This window comes from Armigeres subalbatus, chromosome 3 (genome assembly GCF_024139115.2).
Source record: "Armigeres subalbatus isolate Guangzhou_Male chromosome 3, GZ_Asu_2, whole genome shotgun sequence".
In the NCBI taxonomy this organism is placed as follows: domain Eukaryota; kingdom Metazoa; phylum Arthropoda; class Insecta; order Diptera; family Culicidae; genus Armigeres; species Armigeres subalbatus.
Window position 1 is genome coordinate 103,538,686 of NC_085141.1, and position 23,998 is coordinate 103,562,683.

Sequence of the window (23,998 nt, forward strand, 5' to 3'; positions counted from 1 at the left end):
AGAAAGAAAGAATGGAGGAAGATGAAAGAAGGAAGAAGATTAAATAAAGAAGAAAGGATTAAAAGGAAACAAAGATGAAAGAAGAAAGCAGAAAAAAAGAATAAAGAAGAAATAATAAAGAAGAAAAAATAAAGAAGAAAGAATAAAGAAGAAAGAATGAAGAAGATATAATAAAGAAGAAGGGATACACAAGAAATAATAACGAAGAAAGAAGAAGCCACTTGAGCGCGTGCAATAAATAAAAACATACTTCAGTTAAACACTCATGGTATTTTTTAGTGCGCACACTCGTGTGGCTCTTAATAATTTTTGAACGTTTGACTATTTTCGGATAGTTCAAAATCAAACAGCACATTTTTGTAGAGAGTTCACAACAATACTGTAGAGCAGTATCTCCATTTTAAATCAAATAAAAGTTGACTTAAAATTCTTAAAAGTAAACTCAGATTAATGGATAAGGACACATTACTTTTTTTCGAAATATAATCGATGCAAGTCACTGTTCACAGAGCGGTAGTTTATCTGGCGATCAACAAATATTCATTGCGATTTGTTGTTTGTTAACCCATGTCATGTTGATCGGAAATTCAACTTAAAACGGTCTACTACGTAGCGAAAGACCGAGTGATACGTACAGACGCGCTTTCATCCGTGTTAGTAGCTCATCTCTCAACGATCACTTCGGGCCGCAGTTGTTGCCGAAGACTTCAATAAACAGGTCGCAGCGGTCTTGTTAACTCGCATGGTTAGAATCGTAGTAACGAACGCGTGTGAATTAATCGGTTGATTAAAGCGAAAGCATCGCAACCAGATCTCGTGTGAAATGGTTCGTAAATCAGGGCGAGTTGTGCCCTTCCTACTATTAGGGTTGGCATCGTTGGGATCTGCCTTGAGTAAGTATCATTAAAATTTATGTCACAATGCAGCAGCCTTATCAACACGATCTCTTATCAATAAACAGACGAGAATGATCAGTGCACCAATCCAGCTGGACAGTCCGGCCGATGCATCTATTTCCGAGAATGCGATCCCTTGCTCAAAATCTACAGCAAACCCATCATCTCGCTTCGGATGAAAGTCAATCTTGCAGAAAATAGCCGTTGTGGCATGACGGCCGACAGAAAACCGCTGGTGAGTGTTGCCTAGGGATGAAAGCTTAGCTTATGTGACAATTCTGCACTGGGAATTCCCCGACAGCCGGTACTTGTGGATGCAAACCGGTTCTCGGTTTGGGGTCGGGTTCCAAACAGGTTCATTATTTTCCCGGGGACAAGGTTTTATCTCGCGGAAGAACCCGCTTGTCGCGCTGGTTGGACATCGTTGTTTTGATCTTGCAGCTCGCAAACAAAGCTAACCAGTAATGGACACTTATGACAAACGGGGCTCATAAAAGTTGTTTTCGGTGCATGATCAGTGAGCATCAAGCTGTTCTGTTGAGAAATTGTTTTGACAAATTCGGATTCTAATCAAAGTTAATTGCCTATTTCCGGGGATTAAACCACCCGACTTGGACGTTAATTTACAATGTTATGGAAACTCATATGTGAATATGTACGTTATGTGGAAGATATTGATTTGAAAAGAATGTATTGAGGTAACCACTTTTCCTTCGATGGGACTCGAACCCATGACCCTACAGTACGCTAGACTGATGCTTTAACCAACTAAGCTACATGAAGGACCTCCGTCGGCCTTCGCAACCTAGTGACTACTGAACGAGCTCGAGATTCCCAAATTGGACGCATTTACAGTCAAATCACTCGCAATCCATTTCTCAAGCCAAACCACTTCCACATGTGTATCTCTACACGTCTTTACATTAGAGGAGCGTGAGTATTTAGAATGTCTGGCTGGCTATACACATTCTTCATCAACAACGGTGTACTGATCAAGTGAGTTGTGTAAGCATTTGCCAGTCGGTCGTCAAGCTCAGACCCGACTCGCATTGGTGTGTAGAGCACATATGCGAGTTTCCATAACATTGTAAATTAACGTCCAAGTCAGGTGGTTTAATCCCCGGAAATAGGCGTTAACTTTGATTGAACTGAACCTGAGTTGCGTGCTCTATCACAGCCTACGCAATGCGGTTTGGTCTGAGCTTGACGACCGACTGGCAAATGCTTACACAACCTCACTTGATCAGTACCGTTGCTGATGAAGAATGTGTATAGCCATTGCCAGACATTCTAAAGTACTCACGCTCCTCTAATGTGGACGTGTACACATACATATGTGGGAAGTATTGGCTGAGAAATGGAGTTGCAGAGTGATTTGACTATGCGTCCAATTTGGGAATCTCGAGCTCGTTCTAGCTCAGCCACTAGGTTGCGAAGGCCGACCGGAGGTCCTTCGTAGCTTAATTGGTTCAAAAAGCACCAGTCTAGCGTACTGTAGGGTCATGGGTTCGGAGTCCCATCGAAGGAAAGTGGTTACCTCCAATACATTTTTCAAATCAATATCTTTCCACATAACGTACATATTCACTATATGAGTTTTCCATAACATTGTAAATTTTTGTTTTGAAATTGTTGCGTAGTGCGTAAGATTGAAGGCAAAGTTCACGGAACGGGAGCCTGATGGTTTAAAGTGATTGGCGATGGGTCTACTATTAGAATAGGTACAGAAAATCGTTATCTGTGGTGGAAACATTTGTTCATGCAGCATAACGTTCAATATGCTTATTATGATTTATAATACGTTCTATTGGAAAATATGCCTTTAGAGTTTTTTGATGGGCTTAAGAATAAACAGCTGCAGAATAAATATGCGTGTTACTTTGCCTAGAATCATGTATGTGACAAAGATTTGCCGTTGCAATCACTTGGCCAAACGACAGCACCTTTGTAACTATCAATATTCGAATTATTTATCTATCTGAGCAAAAGATATTTTACTTGCCAGATAAAGATTGTCGCTTCGGTTCCCTTTGTTCTGCTGTCCGAAACATGTGTGGTACCTAACTGTCAAAAACATTTGGAATGCAAATTCCTACCAAACTAAATACTTTCTAAGAAAATAACCCAATAATGAACAAGGATACCCATAAAAGTCTTGATTTCTGATGTGGCGATTTCTGGTTTTATCACGATGGACCAACGAGTTCTATAAAAGAGTGTCACAAGACCAGTGCAACATTATTGGTAACGTTCATATTTCTAAAAATTCAATATCAAAAGTTTAAAGCCTTTCTAATGCAGCATGAAAGGTATACCCCCGTAAAACCTGTCTTGGTGCAATAGACTGGTCCAGGAAACAAAAGGTTGTCGAATTCTACAAAATGCATAGGAAAATACACCTCCGTCACTCTTTCGTTCAGGAAATTGGTTCGGTATGCCCGATTGAGCTCAGAATTGCAACAAAGGCAGTTGATATGTTAAAGATCAATTACACAGAACATTATACGATAATTAAATGAACTTTTCTATAGTTCTCGGACGATCTATTAGGGGTTAGGTTGTGCACTTTGGTTTTCATTGATTGCCATGAAGATCATACGCATGCCATCAAAGATACCTGCGATGTGTGTGTGGTTTCGCGCGGGCTCAAACATATGCAGAGGAATAAGGGTATGCGATAACACATTTTTTCCTGACAGAAACGAAACAGAAACGAAATTTGAAATGCTATTGTTGGTTCGGAACAGTGAAACGAAACGAAATTCAGATTTACTTCCGATACTGAAACGAAACGAAATTGAGGTCCATTTGATTCGAAATTTTTCAGAAAGAAACGAAACGAAATTTTAAAAAATTTCACACGGAGTTTTTATTGAATTTTTTTTGCATTATATACATAATGCAAAAAACTAATAAAAAGAATACTGAATAAAATAAAATTAATTTTGTTTAATATTGTTAAAGAAAAATACTGTTACCCAAATTCCATAGGTAGAATCTAGCTTCATTTTACAAAAGGACAAAAGTAACAAATCAGTTTTGTACCAGTTTATCATTTTCAAAAGTATGCCTTTTTACCATAAACAATGCGTAAAAATATTCATCAACAGCAATATTTCCAAAGTTGGCCTCAGTAAAAATAAATTGAAGCTGATTTTTTAACTGCAATCAACAGATTTCATATTTATTGGATTTGTTCATCATTTTGAAAAGTATTAACCAAATTCATGAAGATTTATTGAATCTGTGAGACTTTCCAAACAGCTGTTGGTTGCAGTAGTATCACACTTATTTTTTTTATAGGGATGTCAGTAAAATGGTCAACTTTTACCGAGATTCGCACAGCCGTTGCCCCCAGCAAACATGTTTTTGCCGAAATTTCTGTCAAACTTGCTGGAAATCAGCAAAGTAATTTGCCGAAAATCAGCTCACAAACATAATTTTTGCCGGAATCATCAGTTATTTATTTTGCTGGCGCACGGCTATGCGGATTTTTACGAGCTGCGAAATAAAAAGCTAAGTATGTAAACTCGACTTTTTCTAAATTTTACTGAGGTCTGATGGAAATATTAAGCGAGCATTTTTATTTGTTTATGGTGAGGGGCATTTTCATCCATCATTTTTCTCGGCCTTTGAAGATAAACGAAAATCGTGACTACTAGACGAAACCTTTTTCGTTTAATCACTTCACCTCTCACTCACTTTTGTGAGAACGATTAGAAAAATTCTATGGTGCGCTGATGGGAGTCGGACCTTATGGCAAAGCCTAAAGGCTCCCCAAACCTGACGATTTCATCGCCGCGGCGGCGACAGCTAGTCGCCGCGATTCTATCGTTTGGTCGTTGCAGGCAATGTTCCATTCACGCTTCCACATCAACGGCGACAGAATCGCAGTCGCCAAGCGATGGAAGACAGAATCGCGTCATCGCGATTGTCTCGTCGCGTGTGTTTGGGGAACCTTAATAGCTGTGAGATGCTCTTACTCTAGCAACACCATTACGCTATCTGCATGTAGGCATTAAGTTACTAAAGCGTCCCGGATTATGCAGGATAGTTCCGGGTTCAGCCTACTTGCCTCACATTGCCTGGCGCCCCGGAAGAACGTTCTCCATTCCATGATGAATCTGTAGCAGCCTGAAATTCAAACCATTGGAAATAGATTGTAAAAAAACTACTAACAGATCTGAATAATTAAGAGAATATAGGGAACTTTAACTCTACTACTGAAGTTGAGGGTCTTGAGGGTCTATTGAAGTTATAGGATGAAGGTAATTTTGAGTATCCAAACAATTTTCCACAATATTAAAAATACATAATCAGTTTTATTTCTGCAGCTCAGCATAATAAAAAGCAGACTTCCGTACAAAATACGGTTATTTGCTGATTTCAATAAACTATTTGCTGTGTTTTAGCAATAAAAAATAGATATACGTGTTTGCTGAAAGCTACTAGGACATGATATGCAAACAATTCAATCGTGTCTGCCTTGTTACTATTCAGTCAGTAGTGACTCTTGATGAGGTGGTTCGCCAGTGTAACCAACAAATTAATTTGGTACAGAACCTTCCATACAATATGTTTCAAAATCAATGTTTATCTTCCTCGATAGAAACTATCTAAACTTGATAGAAATATGCATTATTTATGTAAGAGAAGTTGGAAAAGTTACAAGCACAAAAGATTTCACTTGAAAAATATAACTGCTAGATGAAAAAAAATGAATATAATGCTTAAAATCAACAGTTATAAATCTTTCCGACCTTGAGAACAATGTATAAGCCTTTAGCTATTAAATGTAAACTAATTTTATGCCATCTGACTAGAACGCAGACATTTACGTTTATTGCTAAATATTAGGAGAGTGCTAGTAATGGACCTCGAGCGTATAATGGACCCCTGAACAAAAACCAAAAGTTAACGCTGGAATCAACGATTTCCTGCAAATTTCCATTGGATAAAGTTGCTTCACATATCATGGTAGTTGTTTTTGGCGTGCCAATGAAATAAGTCTCAAAATGGTGTTTGTATCATGTGTTTTCCATCAAATTTTCACGGTAGGTAATCATCCAATCTATATAAGTACATAATCTATATAACATAAAAATTCTGTCTGTCTGAACCTTATTGATTTCGAAACTACTGAACGGATCGGCGTTAAAATTTATATGCAGAGATTTTTGGGGGGAAGGTTCCTAAGATGGTTCGAGATCCCTCCCTCTTTGGAAAGGGGCTCCCATACAACTGAAACATCCATTCTTTCATAACTCAAGAAGTATTCAGAAAATAAATCAATTTTAGACGAAACGAAGTTCGTCGGGTCTGCTAGTGTTGAACAAGCATAATGATTATAAAAATCGATGAAGGACCCGGTGAATTTTCGTATTTTGTCGTTTGAAATTGCTCCGCATTAGCAACCATCGGGGCAAATAGAAATACGTGGTGCAGGGGCAAGTTGAAACAACGGTTCAAAACGTCACCTCGCAATTTAAAATTAATTTTTTTCCCAGAATTCACATTGGTCCGTAAATACATTCGGATAATATAAATTTATAAAAAGGTCCAAGCTTCTGAAAATAAATTTAATAAATTTTCGCCCATCCCGTCATGAATGCAACCCGCCTGCAATTTCCACTCAAGAATAGAATTAAAAGTGGTCATGCTCAAACTGCATGGTCTTGTTTTGAGATTCTTAAGCTGCTTTTCCTCGTAGTGAGCACTGGCTTTCAAAAAAAATTAAACAGAGCATGTAACCATTTTGTTAACTCCACCTTTCACTTCCCTAGTCCCCTATTTCTTCAATCGAGCGGTTTGTGAGAGATACGCTGGTTAATTAATGTGAATTTACGAAGAAGCCACAAACGAATTGATCAAGCGCACAATTCAAGCGAACCAAATAATTAACCATCTTGAAAAGTAATCCGAGTAACTATCAAGATGGACAATACAAGAAGGATTTGATTTTCAAATTCTAGAACAAAGCCTACTATTTTATCACTTTTCTTAACAGGAGACAATTTTGAGCTAACGTCTGAAAGATATTCAAAATCATCAGAAGTTTACATCAACATTTACATGGGACTCTCATGAGTGTCCTGGCAGTACGATCCACCATACCAACCTTGTGCATCTTTGGTTTCACTGAGTACAATATTTTATTTTTGATACGGTTAAATTGACTAATGTCTGTATATAGCGCAGTGTTTCAACTTGCCCCGATACGTGGGGAAGTTGAAACGATGCATATAAAAATATAATTTCAGTATACTAACTATTCATAGGAAAGTTTGGTGAGGTTGCTAATTTTTTATGTATAATCTTTGCCCCGAACTAGCAAATGCCGCAAACGAACTCAAAATTTATCAAAGAATGTTTTTTTATAGCACTACAAAGTTCAACCATAAAAAAAACCGTTTCAACTTGCCCTGATGTACCTTATAAAATTTTAAATAGAGTTTGAATGGGTTTATTCAGCGGCGCAGCCAAATTTTTTTACAATTTGAAAATTTGAAATAATAAAAATTCATTTCGAAATTCCGCGAAATTCCGTTTAATTTCGTTAAAAGCATGATTTTTCCGTCGAAATTTTTGAAATTAATCGATACGAAACGAAATCAGAAAATCAGATTTCGCCATACTAAAATTCCACGAAATTCCGCGGAATTTCGTTTCGGAAATGCCCTAAAACGAGAATTTTTCGGAAATACCGCATATGCTTACAGAGGAACGCGCGCCACATCACATATCTAAGCCACCTTTGATAACATGCACACGTTTTTATGACAATTAATGAATTCCAAAGTGCAGTGCCAAGTGCCAAGTGCCCAACTCCTAATAAATCGTCCGAAACTTTATTTAAAGTCATTTAATCATCGTATAATGTTTTGTGGAATTGATCTTTAACATATCAACTACCTTCGTTGCAATTCTGAGCTAAATCGGACATACCGAACCGGACGGAGGTGTATTTTCCTATGCATTTTGGATTAAACCACCATACAAACTTCAAATCAAATGCGCCAGCTTATGCAACAAGCGATTGAGCTGAAATTTTTAGAGATTGATTTTCTCACCCAAAGGCACAATCCAATCCGTAGAATTCGACAACTTTTTTTTCTCCTCATACAAGGCTGGGCCACTCTATGGTGCAGTGATCACGTCGTCACTATCCAAGCCATTCCTGGGTGGATGTTGAGTAGAAGAACCCGCTTTGAGTAGTATGATTTTATAAATAAATTTCAGTAGACCGCATCGTGCTTTCGAGCTGTGCGGTTCTTTCTCTCTTTGCGGAAGGAAGTTTTTAATACTACCCGAAGCTATTTTAATTTCAACAGTGCTTCACAGCGCTATTTGTACTCACTGATCACGTTACGATCTTTGCAAGGACCGATCTTTGCAGGGGCCCTCCTTAGCCGTGTGGTAAGACGCACGGCTACAAAGCAAGACCATGCTGAGGGTGGCTGGGTTCGATTCCCGGTGCCGGTCTAGGCAATTTTCGGATTGGAAATTGTCTCGACTTCCCTGGGCATAAAGTATCATCGTGCTAGCCTCATGATATACGAATGCAAAAATAGTAGCCTGGCTTAGAAACCTCGCAGTTAATAACTGTGGAAGTGCTTAATGAACACTATGCTGCGAGGCGGCTCTGTCCCATTGTGGGGATGTAATGCCAGTAAGAAGAAGAAGCAAGGACCCGTGCCTTCGTTTTACGTTGGACCCGTTTGCGGAAGTCAAATTCCGACAAGCGGTGGTAATCCTGCAGGGACACCGTTCTGGGGAAAAAACCTCTTAGAAGGTCACGTCTCCACGCTCAGCAATGAGCATTAATAAAAACAAGAGGAAGGGAGAGTCTCTGAATTCTCCACTTCCTTCAAAGAAACAAGGTTTCAAGACCGTCCTGCCCAAGCGCGGAAAAAATAGAAGGAAGCTGGAGACTTCAGATATTCCTTCTAAATCTAACGTTGACATTATTTCTTCTCCTATCGAACTGAGCAATCAGTTCGATTTGATTGATGATGAAATCGAGCAAATCGAATCTACCTTTAGCCCAGGTGATTCGATTCATGCGAATAAACAACGGATTCCGCCAATTGTGGTATCTGTTGCCGAGTTTTGTGGCTTTAGGAATAAAATCTTGAGTAACCTTCAGGGGATCAAGGTTTCATTTCAGATTGCTAGGAAGGGTGACTGCCGTGTTTTGCCGGGATCCTTTGACGATCGCAAACGTCTTCTTCAGTATTGGACTGAGAAGCGCCATAAATTCTTCACATACGACGACAAATCTGAGCGATTGTTCAAAGTCGTCCTGAAAGGTCTCCCCAGTGATGACAAATCACTGGATGAGATTAAAATTGAAATTTCTCAATTACTTGGATTTTCACCAGTCCAAGTAATAAAGATGAAAAGGAAATCCTACTCTGGTACTTCCCAGAGGGGCATTTCTCAAGAATTTTATTTAGTTCATTTTAACAAAAGTGAACTAAATAATATGAAAAGTTTGGAAAAGGCCTGTATTATGTTCCATGTCCCTCGTATGCAAACATCGCTGCTGGTAGACAAAATTTCTCTTCTCAAAATGAGGTTTATACCCATGTCTCAACGGAAAATAACGGTCATGTTGCCGATTCAGGTAACATGTCTGCTTCCGACTTTGATTTTTTAACTGAACAATTGCATCACATGATTGATGCAATGTTCAAAGCAAATACCATACCTGAAGCTGTTCAGGTTGGTATAAAGTACACACAGAAAAATGTTATCGGACTCCATTTTAATAGATCTAAATAATTGTGTGAACGTTCTAAACTGGAATGCCCGCTCTCTAAAGGGTAAGGAAGATGAATTATTAAACTTCCTAACAGTTAATAATGTGCATATTGCCATTATAACAGAAACTTATTTAAAACCAGGACTCTCCATTAGAAAAGATCCAAATTATTTTATCTACAGAAATGATCGTCTTGACAGCGCCTCTGGTAGGGTCGCCATTGACATCAATAGACGTATCAAACATAAATTATTTTCTTCGTTCGAAATCAAAGTTTTTGAAACCTTGGGAGTTTCTGTTGAAACAAATTTTGGACAATTTTCCTTCATTGCAGCCTACTTGCCTTTTCAATGCAATGGGCTGCAAAAGAATCGTTGAAAGCTGATCTTCAAATTCTTACTCACAACAAATCAAAATTCTTCGTAATTGGTGACTTCAATGCCAAACACCGTTCATGGAATAATGCTCAAAGCAATTCAATGGCAAAATTTTATTTGAAGATTGTTCTGCGGGATATTATACTATTCAATATCCCAATGGCCTCTACTTGTTTTTCTTCCAGTCGAAATCCTTCTACAATTGATTTAGTATTAACGGATTCAAGTCAGCTGTGTGGCCAATTGGTAACTCATGCTGACTTTGACTCTGATCACCTTCCTGTGACATTCGAAATCTCACAAGAAGCCATTTATAATCCAATCAGCTCTACTTTTAATTATCATAGAGCTGTTTGAGATTTATATAAAACATATATCGATAGGAATTTTGATGTTAATATTCCTTTGGATACCAAAAGTGATATTGACAATGCGCTCGTATCTTTGACAAATTTAATTGTCGAAGCCAGAGGCATTGCAATTCCTAAATGTGAAATTAAATTCAACTCTATTATTATTGACGACGATCTTCAGCTACTGATCCGTCCTAAAAATGTGAGGCGAAGGCAATACCAAAGAACTCGCGATCCCGCGTTGTAAGTTATTTGGCGAGATTTTCAAAATGAAATTCAAAAACGTTTCGCTATTCTGAGAAATACCAACTTTGAGAATAATGTCTCGAAGTTGGATCCCAGTTCGAAACCCTTTTGGAAATTAACGAAAATTCTTAAAAAACCTCAAAAGCCAATTCCAGCGCTTAATGGCGAAAAGGCTCAAAAACTTTTTGGCAGTTCGAGAGTGCCCATAATTTTAGTCTAGGTCTCACTAGTCCAATTGAGGATCAGGTTACACGGAGCTTCGAAGACATTCTTAACCAAGAGAACGTTTTTGACCCTTCGAACTACTTTGGGAACTACTTTGGATGAAGTGAGATTTATTACTAGAAAATTTAAAAGTATGGAAGCCCCGGGTGATGATGGTATTTTCTTCATACTTCTACAAAAACTTCCTGAGAGCTCTTTATCCTTTTTGGTTAATTTATTTAACAAATGTTTTCAATTGGCATACCTCCCGGATAAATGGAAAACCGCCAAAGTTGTTCCAATTTTGAAGCCGGGCAAAAATCCAGCTGAGGCTTCTAGTTATCGCCCAATCAGTTTGCTTTCTTCAATAAGCAAACTGTTTGAAAAGATTGTTTTAAATAGAATGATGGTTCATATTAATGACAATTCTATTTTTGCTGATGAGCAATTTGGTTTTCGCCATGGGCATTCAACCACTCATCAGTTATTAAGAGTTACGAACTTAATTCGGCTCAACAAATCTGAAGGATATTCGACTGGAGTTGCTCTTCTTGATATAGAGAAAGCATTTGACAGTGTTTGGCATGAAGGTTTGATTGTAAAATTGATGAATTTTAATTTTCCTTTGTACATTATTAAACTGATCCAAAATTATTTATCAGATCGCTCACTGCAGGTAAACTATCAGAATTCTAAATCTGATAGATTACCTGTAAGAGCTGGTGTTCCCCAAGGCAGCATACTTGGGCCCATTTTGTATAATATTTTTACTTCTGACTTACCTGATTTACCACCAGGTTGTCAAAAATCTTTGTTTGCCGATGACACAGGTCTCTCAGCCAAAGGGCGAAGCCTTCGTGTCATTTGTAGTAGATTGCAAAAAAGTTTGGATATTTTCTCCACTTACTTGCAAAAATAGAACATTTCCCCGAATGCTTCCAAAACTCAGCTTATAATTTTCCCACATAAGCCGAGAGCTTCTTAACAACAAATTGTAGAAATGGCTGTTCAATATCGGTGAAAGTCAAGGAGTGGAGTTTGCTTGTCAGTCCAGCTGCTCCTGTTTTAGTCAATGCACTATGGTTTTATTTATTTATTATCAGACTAAGGCCGGAGTGGCCTGTGCTGCACACATAAAATACTTCTCCATTCAGCTCGGTCCATGGCTGCACTTCGCCAACCACGCAGTCTGCGGAGGGTCCGCAAGTCGTCCTCCACCTGATCGATCCACCTTGCCCGCTGTGCACCTCGCCTTCTTGTTCCCGTCGGATCGTTGTCGAGAACCATTTTCACCGCATTACTGTTCGACATTCTAGCTACGTGCCCGGCCACCGCAGTATTCCGATTTTCAAGGTGTGAACGATGGATGGTTCTCCCAACAGCTGATGCAACTCGTGGTTCATTCGCCTCCTCCACGTACCGTCCGCCATCTGCACCCCACCATAGATGGTACGCAACACTTTTCTTTCAAAAACTCCCAGTGCGCGTTGGTACTCCAGGTCTCGTGCCCGTAGAGAACTACCGGTCTTATAAGCGTTAGCGTTAGTCAGCTTGGTACGGTGGCGAACTCTATTCGATCGGAGCGTCTTACGGAGTCCAAAGTACGTACGATTTCCAGCCACTATGCGCCTCCGAATTTCTCTGCTGGTATCGCTATCGGCGGTCACCAGTGAGCCCAAGTACACGAATTCTTCAACCACCTCGATTTCGTCACCACCGATAGAAACTCGTGGTGGGTGGCTTACATTGACCTCTCTTGAGCCTCTTCCTATCATGTACTTCGTCTTCGACGTATTGATGACTAGTCCAATCCATTTAGCTTCGCTTTTCAGTCTGATGTAGGCTTCCTCCATCCTCTCAAAGTTACGTGCCATGATATCTATGTCGTCGGCGAAACCAAATAACTGTGTACTACGTATGATATCGAGGAGGTCATCCGAAGTGCTCAACTCCGTGGTTGCGATACGAATGATTTTATTCAAGTCTAAGAAATCTATTGAGCCTTAATTCTAAGCTACATAATTGGTTTCTCAGAGACAAATCGAGAGAATGAGAGAATCGGTAAATAGGAGGCGCATGGTAACATCGATATGCGTTAAAATTATATTGCAGTTGACAACCCGTCGATAGGTGAAATTCGAGAATCATTTAGCCTGGGAATATTGAGCTTGGGAAAAGAGCATCGTTGGCGGTTGCAACATGGGCTATTGCACTTGGGTGTTCTTGCCCACGTTGCAAGACCTTGACGATGGGAATTATTGTTACTGTGCCACATCTGTTGGCAATATGCAACTCAACTAATTTATGCACTACAACTGGACGGACTTCGTGAAAATCGTACCACTCGTGTCAATCCCTGCCCTTCGTATTAGTCCCTCCAAAGCGATGTTGAATAGCAGACACGAAAGACCATCACCTTGCCATAACCCTCTACGCGTTTCGAAGGGACTCGAGAATGCCCCTGAAACTCGAACTACACACATCACCCGATCCATCGTTGCCTTAATCAACCGTATCAGTTTATCCGGAAATCCGTTTTCGTGCATTAGCTGCCATAGCTGGTTCCGATCGATTGTATCATATGCGGCTTTGAAGTCGATAAATAGATGATGTGTGGGCACGTTGTATTCGCGGTATTTCTGCAATACCTGACGTATGGCGAACACCTGGTCTGTGGTAGAGCGTTCACCCATAAATCCCGCCTGGTACTGCCCCCGAACTCTCTAGCAATTGGTGTTAGTCGGCGGCATAAAATTTGGGAGAGTACCTTGTAAGCGACGTTCAGCAATGTGATTGCGCGGTAGTTGCTACAATCCAGCTGATCACCCTTTTTGTAGATGGGACACACGACAACTTCCATCCACTCCTGCGGCAGAACCTCATCCTCCCAAACCTTGGTAATCACCCAGTGCAGCGCTCTAGCCAGTGCCTCACCACCGTGTTTAAACAGCTCTCCTGGTAGTTGGTCAACTCCAGGGTCTTTGTTGTTTTTCAGCCGGCCGATCTCCTCCTGGATTTCCTGGAGATTCGGAGCCGGAAGTCGCATGTCCTGCGCGCGTGCTCCTAGATTCATTACCATACCGCCACCGTTGTCTGCCATATCGCCATTCAGGTGCTCTTCGTAGTGCTGCCGCCACCTTTGGATCACCTCACGCTCGTTGGGAGTGCCACTTCCAGCTGCTGCGCGTAGTCTTGGGCTAGTCTACCGTCTTGTAGCCGCGGCGGACGACTCCGACGCGTGTTGATCACCGTCGAGAGTTTTGAGCGCAGACATACTGCAACGAGGTAGTGGTCGGATTCAATATTCGCACTGCGGTAAGTGCGTACGTTCGTGATGTCGGAGAAGAATTTACCGTCGATTAGAACGTGGTCGATTTAGTTTTCCGTTACTTGATTAGGTGATTTCCATGTGGCCTTGTGGATATTCTTGCGGGGGAAGAAAGTGCTTCGGACTACCATTCCGCGGGAGGCTGCAAAGTTTATGCATCGTTGGCCGTTGTCGTTCGATACGGTATGCAGACTATCCGGTCCGATGACCGGTCTATACGTTCATGTCACCGATGACGATTTTGACGTCCCGCAATGGGTATCCATCGTATGTCTGCTCCAGCTGCGCATAGAACGCTTCTTTCTCGTCGTTATATCTCCCTTCGTGTGGGCAGTGCACGTTGATGATGCTATAGTTGAAGAAACGGCCTTTTATCCTCAGCTTGCACATCCTTGCGTTGATTGGCTGCCACCCAATCACGCGTTGGCGCATCTTTCCCAGCACTATGAAGTCAGTTCCCAGCTCGTTGGTGGTGCCACAGCTTTGGTAGAAGGTAGCCGCTCGATGCCCGCTTTTCCACACTTTCTGTCCTGTCCAGCAGATTTCCTGCAGCTCTACGACATCGAAGTTGCGTGGATGTAATTCATCGTAGATTATCCTGTCGCAACCTGCGAAGCCTAGCGACTGCCAGTTCCAGGTTCCAAGCTTCCAATCGTGATCCTTTATTCGTCGCCTAGGTCGTTGCGCATTGTATCGAGTCGTATTATCTTCTATGTCGTTCGTAATAGTTGTTTTTAAAGGCGGCTTATTGGGCCTGCGCAAACCTCCTGTCTCGTCGGAGGGCCGTCGTGTCAGGGCTGTTTAGCGTCCCACCTAACACTAGGACTTGGGCTTGTGCGCTTTGAGTGGCACATGGTCGCTTTGGCGGAGCCTACTTGCGGATTCATGCAGCTTTTTATAGAGGTTTCACAGGGCCCACTGTCAAACCCCACCACATCCTAGGCGCCACAACTCGCAGATGGCCTGGGGAGGGATCGTCAAGCCCTTGGACATAGTCCCTGCTGCCCTCAAATGCACTATGGTCCAGGACGCAGATTTACGCGGGAAGATGCATTTAGCATAGCATATCATAGTTACGGTGTACTTCGAAAATTGGACACTAGTGATATTCATGTTTTCCTTTTGAAATCTAGATTCAGATTACTATCAGAAATCAAGGTGGGTGGGGCCCTCCTTAGCCGTGCGGTAAGACGCGCGGCTACAAAGCAAGACCATGCTGAGGGTGGCTGGGTTCGATTCCCGGTGCCGGTCTAGGCAATTTTCGGATTGGAAATTGTCTCGACTTCCCTGGGCATAAAAAGTATCATCGTGTTAGCCTCTATGATATACGAATGCAAAATGGTAACTTGGCTTAGAAACCTCGAAGTTAATAACTTTGGAAGTGCTTAATGAACACTAAGCTGCGAGGCGGCTCTGTCCCAGTGTGGGGATGTAATGCCAATAAGAAGAAGAAGAAGTGGTCCTTGATTTCAATCTCGGACAAAAACCACAAAAGCATGAGAATTACTACTCCTAGCCACGCCCATCTTCACCGTAACGCTCTCATAAGTACCTCGGAGTTGGATATTGGGGTTGGGTCAGGATTTGCCTGTAGCTGACAATGTGACCATGGTAGATCTTACACCGTAATACACCACGCAAGGATGTTTACCCAGCTTTACTGGGAGATTTACGCTGTACAGTATTCCCCCGTTTATCCGGACCTCACTAATCCACATTTGGTCGAAGGGACAATAGGTCGAATGGACATTTAGCCGAATGGAAATTTAGTCGAATGTTGAAAGCGAATTTCAAGCAGGTATTTTAGTAAAATGGATAATTCGTCAATAGATTTTCGGTTAAATTTGAATAAATAATCCACAAGAGACACTGATAATGGAGAAGTTCCAAGGGAATTTCAATCAGCAGCGGAAGAAAAGAATACGGAAGCTAGTGAGGATTTTTCACCTGAGCAAACGGAAACTTCTGAAGACCCTGGTGGACTATATGAAAAATTAAAACCTGCAGAAATATCAAAATATTAGGTACTTATGGGGAAATACTATTCTATTACTAATAGAAATACTATTCTATTTTTCAGCACAATTTCAAAAACTAACGATATCCATGTTATTTTGCACATACTTCATCGTAGTCGATATTTCGTTGAATGACATCTGGTCAAATGACATTTCGGTTGAAAGGACATTTAGTCGAAGGGACATTTGGTCGAATGGAAATGGTTATTGGTATTGTTTTCATTCATACTCTTTCTTTTATTCATGGCAACCAAACATAATTCGTTGATTATTGGCCGAAGATTTTATTTCGACCAAATGGTCATATGACCTCATGTCTATTCGACGTAATGTCTTTCCGACCAAGTGTAATTTGACGAAACATCATTGGACTTAATATCTTCGGACCAGGTGGTATAGATTCATCGTAGTCGGTTAGACGTTTTCGACAAAGTTAATGTCTTGTCGAGAAAATTCACCGTTTTCCTACACTACTAAAAAATCACACATATTTTCTGGCAAAAATCTATAGATTTAACTTACGGTTTATATAAGCGCCCACATAATCATTCTCAATGCAAACTACTAATAAAATAAATATCTAACTAAATTTGATGTGTGGTGCCGAAAGAGCAACAATTTAATTTATGTGTGGATTTGTATTGACTATATTAGGGTGGTGTTATTGAAAAATTTCATAAAAGCGACAGATATACGATATATAGATATTTTTCGCAGTGTATTATTTATGCTTTTTATAAACCCATAATTCTTTGGACAATATTGAAGCAGTAGTACCGCAATAAATTATTTATTTTTAAATTTTTTCGACTAAATTTTATTTCTTTCAAATATTTATTCGACGGAACGTCATTCGACTAAATATATCAAAATTATTCATTTGAAAATCCGCTTTCTACCAAATGTCCTGTCGGCCAAACGTCATTCGACCAAATGTACGAAGATTTCTAATTTTTTAATTTGATTTCGACTAAATGTCCATTCGACGTAGTGTCCTTTCGACCAAATGTCATTCGACGAAACGGTATATAAAATCGATTAAAAGAAATCGATCAATACAGTTACGCCCCTATGAAACCAAGTTTCTGCGCTATTCTCAATATTTTTATTGCGAGAAGATAGAAAAATTCGAACGAGGGTCCGACGGTCGACCGTCGGAAAGCTGTTCCGCAAACGTCAAATCACATGATGCACGGAAAATAATGATGGTTGATTTTATTGGTGTGAATGTTGATTATTGAAATCAAAGAAAATATGTAACTTTAAACGAGTGTTACATGCCGCTATATATTTTAAATAAGCTTTATGGTACTTTCAAGGCATTTCGGAACGTACTTATGCGATTTTGAAACATTTTAGACTTCTCGAATATTCTTGATATTAAGGAATATCAACACTTTTCGTACAGTGCATGCAATTTTGAAGTTTCCGACACTCAGTCTTCTTCTTCTTCTTTGCTCCGCAAAATTAGAAGTTTTCTCTGTTCTCGCAATAAAATGGATTGGTTCTGACGTTCGACCTCACCATTCATAGCCGGCCAATAAGGTATTGTATAGCTGGGTACTGCGGATAGAGCCGCTTTTCTGCGCTCAAGCGAGCAGAGGGATATTTTGAAATCACTCCCATAAACAAAATTATTTTGCAGTTACTTGACTGTCAAACATTTCCCGCTCTTCGAATTTCTCTTTCCACGCTGCATGAAAGCGCACAAATGCGCTAGACTCTACATGACTTTACGATTGTTTACATACATTCATGCTCCAATCAGCTGCTGAATCTCTTGAAATTTCGTGACGAGTGCTTTTTAGTTGCATTCCCACTAATTTTCCACTCGAAATATAATGTGAGAATATTTGTTACAAAGAATACAAAACTTCAACAAAATTTATTTTTATTTTTTCCCAAAAAAATAACAATACTTCTCAATATTAGATCAGAAACGAACATAACCACAATCTTCAATGTTTGGCTCCGGCACAATAGAAAATTTTGGCTTCAGTTTGACAACCAAATCGATTCTATCCGCACCACCCAGTTGTATAGTATTGATGACTCTAATCCCATGGCTTTTAAAAATCACAAAACTCGAGGCACTTTTCACTAAACTGTGGTCCATTATCAACACGTAGTGTTGTTGGAATTCCATAGCGACTAAAAATAACAGCTAGCTCTTTGGCAGTGTCTGCGGCAGTAATTTCTTTCATTTTGCAAATTTCTATGTAGCGACTGTAGTTCGAATACACTTTCAAAAAATGTTTAAAAATTGAGATTAAATTATTTCTTTTCCCGGTTCCATTTTATTGAAAGTATTGTTTATAAGGAACGTTTGTAACATTTCTTTTGGAATGGCCTCTATTTTGTACTTCTTCACGAGCTTCAAACGTTTCTAAAACCAATCGCAAGCGGCACGCACGGTCTGCATGGGCATTTCGCTCCAGATTTTGAGAATTACGTCTTGAACTGGACCAAGTTACTGACCTCGTATTCGTACAGCTTTAACATAACAAAGGACCAAACAAGAAAGTTAAGAGGGTTCAAATCCGGGAAGCTGGGAGGTCGCAAAGTTTTGTCCAAAAAGTCGATGAAATTGTCCCCATATAAGACTTAAATCGCATTTTTCGTGTAAAAACGGCTATTTACGATGCCCAAATCCATTTTCAACGCGCGTAATAAACAAACAACAAGAGACAGAATTATTGAATCTTATTTATTATAATTATCACTAACAAATACTGGCCTTCTGGTAATGGTCCAAAAAAGTCTGCTCCCACTTCTACCCATGGTTGATCTGGAATTACGCGTCGTGTTATCAGTTCAGGGGATTTGGAGCTGCTACTAACGCAATTTTACAAACTTATCGACGTCTTGATCCATTTTTGGCCACCAAACATTGGTTCTCAAATGGCTTTTCATCATATTGATGCCTGGGTGTCCTTCGTGTGCACCCGATTCTGTTTTAACACGGATTTTTTGACACGGCCGTGTAAAACAAAATCCCATACAAAATTTTGGCAAAGTTGCTCCATTTTGCATGATTCGTCGAGAAATCATAAAATTTTTTTACACGGATTTTCAAATTTTGACCTGAAAACTTTTTTTTACACGGAACTTTTAATTGGGTGTACTTTCTCTCGAAGAGTGTTAGGAATAAAAACTCGATCAACCCTTATGTCGAATTCGTTTTTAAAAAGTTCCAACCTAGGTTGGAACCAGTTCCAACCTAAGTGCTGTCAAAGTGTTTTTTTATTCGCTCAGGTTGGAACTAGGTTCGCACTAGTTCCAACCCCAAAGCTGTCGGGTTCGCACTGTATGGGCCTTTTCACGAGACGTTTGAAAACAGCTGATTTTATCGTCAATTGACAGTTCTTCTATGAAAGTGACAGCTTCGGACTTGCAGGCCTGTTCAGCGGTTGTAAACAAGTGCAGTCTCGGCAATATCACATGAAAAGGCCTATTGTTTCACGGTTTCGCACCGGGTTCACCAATACAACTGTACTACAACTGTCAAAACCACGTGCGTGGGTGGGACTGGGCGGAATAAACAAGCAGAAGGGAGAAACGAAACTGTCTGTTTATTAGAATAAAATGCGCGTTGAAAATCTTTTTTCCGGGAATTTTGTGATATTTGTTATTGTAGTTTAAAATGAAATTATTCCGGTACTGTTGTCTAGATTCAGTTTTAAAAATAATTGTTAGGGAAGTTATGTATTCATAAGTTCATTCAGGTTTTCCTCACAGATGGTGTCCTAAATTAGGTCGGTGGATGGAATTATGTAGTTCGGGAATTCCCCTTGAAACCCGTTCACAAAATCCGCTAAGAATGAATTATTGGCAGTGGCTGATTTTCTTCCCGCCGCTGTCACATCCAGGCGCTATAGTATATGCGCAAAATAGCCAGCATGAGTTAACCGCCAGAAATGTGAATGGCGAAAGACATCTAACGAGGGTTTTCTCAAATTTAGGATCTTTTTATGAAAAACTATTTGGTACCGGTTATGTAGGAAGGTGTCCGCTACTACGCCTACCAAATATTTTTTTGAATTAGGTACTTAATTTTGAGAAATCGAACCTTAGATGCCTTTCGCCATACTGATTTCAGAAAGTTAACTCCTAGTGTGCCGCTGTAAGCACGCTCAAAGCAGGCGATTCATTGTCAGAAAAATATATTTGAGGAATACCTAATAGAATTATTTCTTATGCAGAATTTCTTCTGAAATTCTTCCAAAAACTCTTTCGTGCGTTTCAGAATTTTCTTTGGGAATTCTGCCAGAAATTACTTCAGAAATTCTTTCTTGAATGAATCGACTGCTTTGAGCGTGCTTACAGCGGCACACTAGGAGTTAACTTTCTGAAATCAGTATGGCGAAAGGCATCTAAGGTTCGATTTCTCAAAATTAAGCACTTTAATCGAAAAAATATTTGGTAGGCGTAGTAGCAGACACCATCCCTCATAACCGGTACCAAATAGTTTTTCATGAAAAGTTCTAATTTTGAGAAAACCAGCGTTAGATGTCTTTCGCCATACAAATTTCTGGCGGTTAACTCTTGCTGGCTATTTTGTGCATATACTATAGCGCCTAGATGTGGCTGCGGCGAGTAGAAAATCAGCCACTGCCAATAATTCATTTTTGGCGATATCTTTCAGACATTCCTCCATATTTTTTTGCAAGGGATTTTTTCGAGATGAATTCTTTTGAAAATTCTTCTAGGAATATCTTTGAATATTGTTCCAGGATTTTCTCTGTAAGTTGCTACAGGAATTGATTTGGAAATTCCTACAATATAATTCCTTCAGGAAATCCTTCTAGAATACAGGAACTTACTAGAAGTATCATTCAGGAATTGCTACGTAAGTTTCGTACATAAATTCCCCCGTAAGTACCTTGAGCAATTCCTCCGGGAGATTCTTGAAAATTGAAAATGCACCTTCATCAGGAGAGGTAGCGAGGAAAAAAAATTAGCGAATCCTGGAGAATTTTTATTACATGCTTCTGAGTGAAAAAAAAAACTTTTGCAGAAATAGATGAATTTACGGAAATACGGAATTCGTGGTATAAAAATGTGCACGGGATTATTGAATATAATTAAATAGGGGAACTGTACCAATCTCCATCTCACTGAACATATATTCATCTTAATGGGAAACAAAGAAATGCAGCACCAATTTCGTTGCCTCTTTTTGTTAACACGCACGCATCTCACTGCTGAGAAAAATCACAAAAATAATAAACAATCCAAATTCCTTTCCATTGCTTTGTTTTTGGTGGGATGAATATCGGAGCCATGAGTTGAATTCCAGGAGCAGTTTCCCTGTTTATATCCACTCAAAAGTTATTTCCACTATCCGCAAAAATCGATTCACGCACTTAAACATATTTATTCGTCACGATCTGATTAGTCAACGCCAACGCACTGCCACTGGCAGTCTGTCAGTGCACTGGATGTCCTGGATCATATGTTTCGAATCAAAACAAACACGATGCTACGCACACCAACATATCCAATGACAGATAGAACTGAAAATGTTTTTGCCTTTCTCGTACAACTAAGTTGTACCGAAAGGCTATCATTTCACTCCGAAAACGAACTTTTTATAGAAGCCTCTGAGACCCATAGTATTATATACCAATCGACTCAGCTCGACGAGCTGAGCACATGTCTGTCTGTCCGTGTGTATGTATGTGTGTATGTGTGTGTGAATGTGTGTGCACAAAAGCTATAAAAAACATTAGGCAACTTTTCGTATAGTAATCCTTAACCGATTTTCTCGCAACAAGTTTCATTCGACAGGAGACAAATCCTTGTTGATCACTATTGAATTTTATAACGATCGGTCATTGCGTTTAAAAGTTATGAAGAAAATGGTACATTGGACCATATAAACCCCATATAAGGTTGGTGTCTTAACTAAATGCGAGAAAGGCACAATCAACGCTAGGTGGATTAATATGGGTTTTTATTCAGGGTTCGGGTTGGCACTGACCCAGGTTTAAAAACGAATTCGACATTAGTAATACGGTATCTGTTTATGTAAATGTAAATCTGTTTATCTGTATATACGGTATATACAGATTCTTGGTAACAGCCTTGCCTCAAAAATCTGTATATGTGGCAACCCTGATCGGAAAAGGACCAACCGTCTAATAAGGGGATGACGAGTTGATTTGCTAATGTGTTGAAAGTTATGGCCTACTGATGCTCAATTCGAGTAATTTCGCGTTGGCTTGGTTGCGTATGGTCAGTCGCACACAAGGTCACAAAAAAGGTTCAGCATTTATATGTTTTAGTTTCTTTGTTTCTTTTTCACTCAAAAATGTTTTCGAGATTTTCACGTCAGTTCAAAGAATCTTATAACTGACTTCGAATGTTGGAATTCCAAAATTAGCATGAGCATGAGCATGATTGACCGCCCACGGTTGCTATTCCGTTATTGCCAGGTCACAGAGAACCAACAGATGTAGTTTGGGACTGAAATCATATTAAATATGTAAGAATACCAGCGCCGGCCGCGAAAAATCACTGGAATGTTGAATATAAAAAATATAATAAAAGTATATCATATCCAGATTGCATTACATGTTGGACTTCATTTCTGTTTTTCCAGGTTTGTTGCGCCGTTTCAATTGATGCAGGACCACGGAGTCAGTATTCTCTACCGAAGCCGCCCAACTGTGGAGTAGATTTCCAAGATCGAATCGTTGGAGGCCAGAGAACCGGGCTGGACGAGTTCCCGTGGACCGGTTTGATCGAATATCGCAAACCGAACGGACGCACTGGTTTCCACTGTGGAGCATCGCTGATTAACTCGCGCTACGTATTAACAGCGGGACATTGTATCAAGGCCATTCCAAATGGTTGGGAAGTGTAAGTTTCTCTACAGATTCTATTTTTCAATTCCCGTACTAACCCAAAAAATCTCTCTTATTTCAGAATCGGTGTCCGATTGGGAGAATGGGATCTGGACAACGCGATCGATTGCCAGGAGGACAACAACTGCGCGGACGCACCGGTCAACCTGGGTGTCGAGAAGATCATTGTCCATGAAGATTACAATCCGTCGAATAAGGCACAGTACAACGATATTGCTTTGATTCGCTTCAACCGGGATGTTCGATTTTCCGCGTTCATATCTCCGGTTTGCTTGCCAATTGAGAATGCGCAGCGTACGAAGAACAACGTTGGCACAAGGGGTGTAGCCACTGGTTGGGGCCGAACGGAAACCGCCAGTGCAAGCAACGTCAAACTAAAGGTTGAACTGGAGATTCAGGACCTTCAGAGCTGTGCCAACACATACAGACCATCGGGAGTGACTTTGAGAGATACGCAACTTTGCGCCGGTGGAGTACGTGGACAAGATACTTGCAGTGGTGATTCCGGTGGTCCGTTGACAAAGTTGGATCGGGCCAATAATTATCTTTATGGAATTGTCAGTTTTGGACCGAACAAATGCGGAACCAAGGGAGTGCCTGGTGTGTACACAAGCGTGGCCAAATATGTCGATTGGATCGAGGCGAATATATAATAGAATATGTGGAAAATCAGATATACGAGCAGATGAAATTAAAGGCCTAGTAATGTTTCGGACTATTTTCGTTATTCCGGGGTCTTGCATACCACAGTATCCGAACACAAAGACCCATTCCAACACCCAACCAGCGAATGGAAGTTTTTATACCATTCTGCATAAGAATCTCACAGAAACTGTTTACAATTTTTAGAATTTTATTACAATAATCGTCTTGATATCTTACAATTTTGTACTCTTAATACACTGCCGTTATTCACATAATTGTCCCATGTACATAGGAAATC

The 23,998-nt window shown here is 40.1% G+C and overlaps 2 protein-coding genes across 2 annotated transcripts in view; both read left to right on the plus strand.

The window, feature by feature from the left end:
- LOC134224766 (pyrokinin-1 receptor) overlaps nt 1–23,998 on the plus strand; it is a 680,810-nt gene that overhangs the window by 7,310 nt on the left and 649,502 nt on the right. The window lies entirely within an intron of this gene.
- Nucleotides 639–23,782, plus strand: LOC134224771 (CLIP domain-containing serine protease B4-like). The gene is made up of 4 exons (XM_062704338.1): nt 639–893; nt 962–1,131; nt 22,791–23,050; nt 23,117–23,782. Exons 1-4 carry the CDS (start codon nt 824–826, stop codon nt 23,706–23,708), a joined length of 1,092 nt encoding a protein of 363 aa, XP_062560322.1. The 5' UTR covers nt 639–823; the 3' UTR covers nt 23,709–23,782.

Bases quoted from the DNA above. Each gene is read 5' to 3' on its own strand.
- LOC134224771 (XM_062704338.1), top strand. From the start codon at position 824: ATGGTTCGTAAATCAGGGCGAGTTGTGCCCTTCCTACTATTAGGGTTG. The intron at 894-961 runs GTAAGTATCATT...ATCAATAAACAG, and splicing joins ATCGTTGGGATCTGCCTTGA to ACGAGAATGATCAGTGCACC. The intron at 23,051-23,116 runs GTAAGTTTCTCT...CTCTTATTTCAG, and splicing joins ATTCCAAATGGTTGGGAAGT to AATCGGTGTCCGATTGGGAG.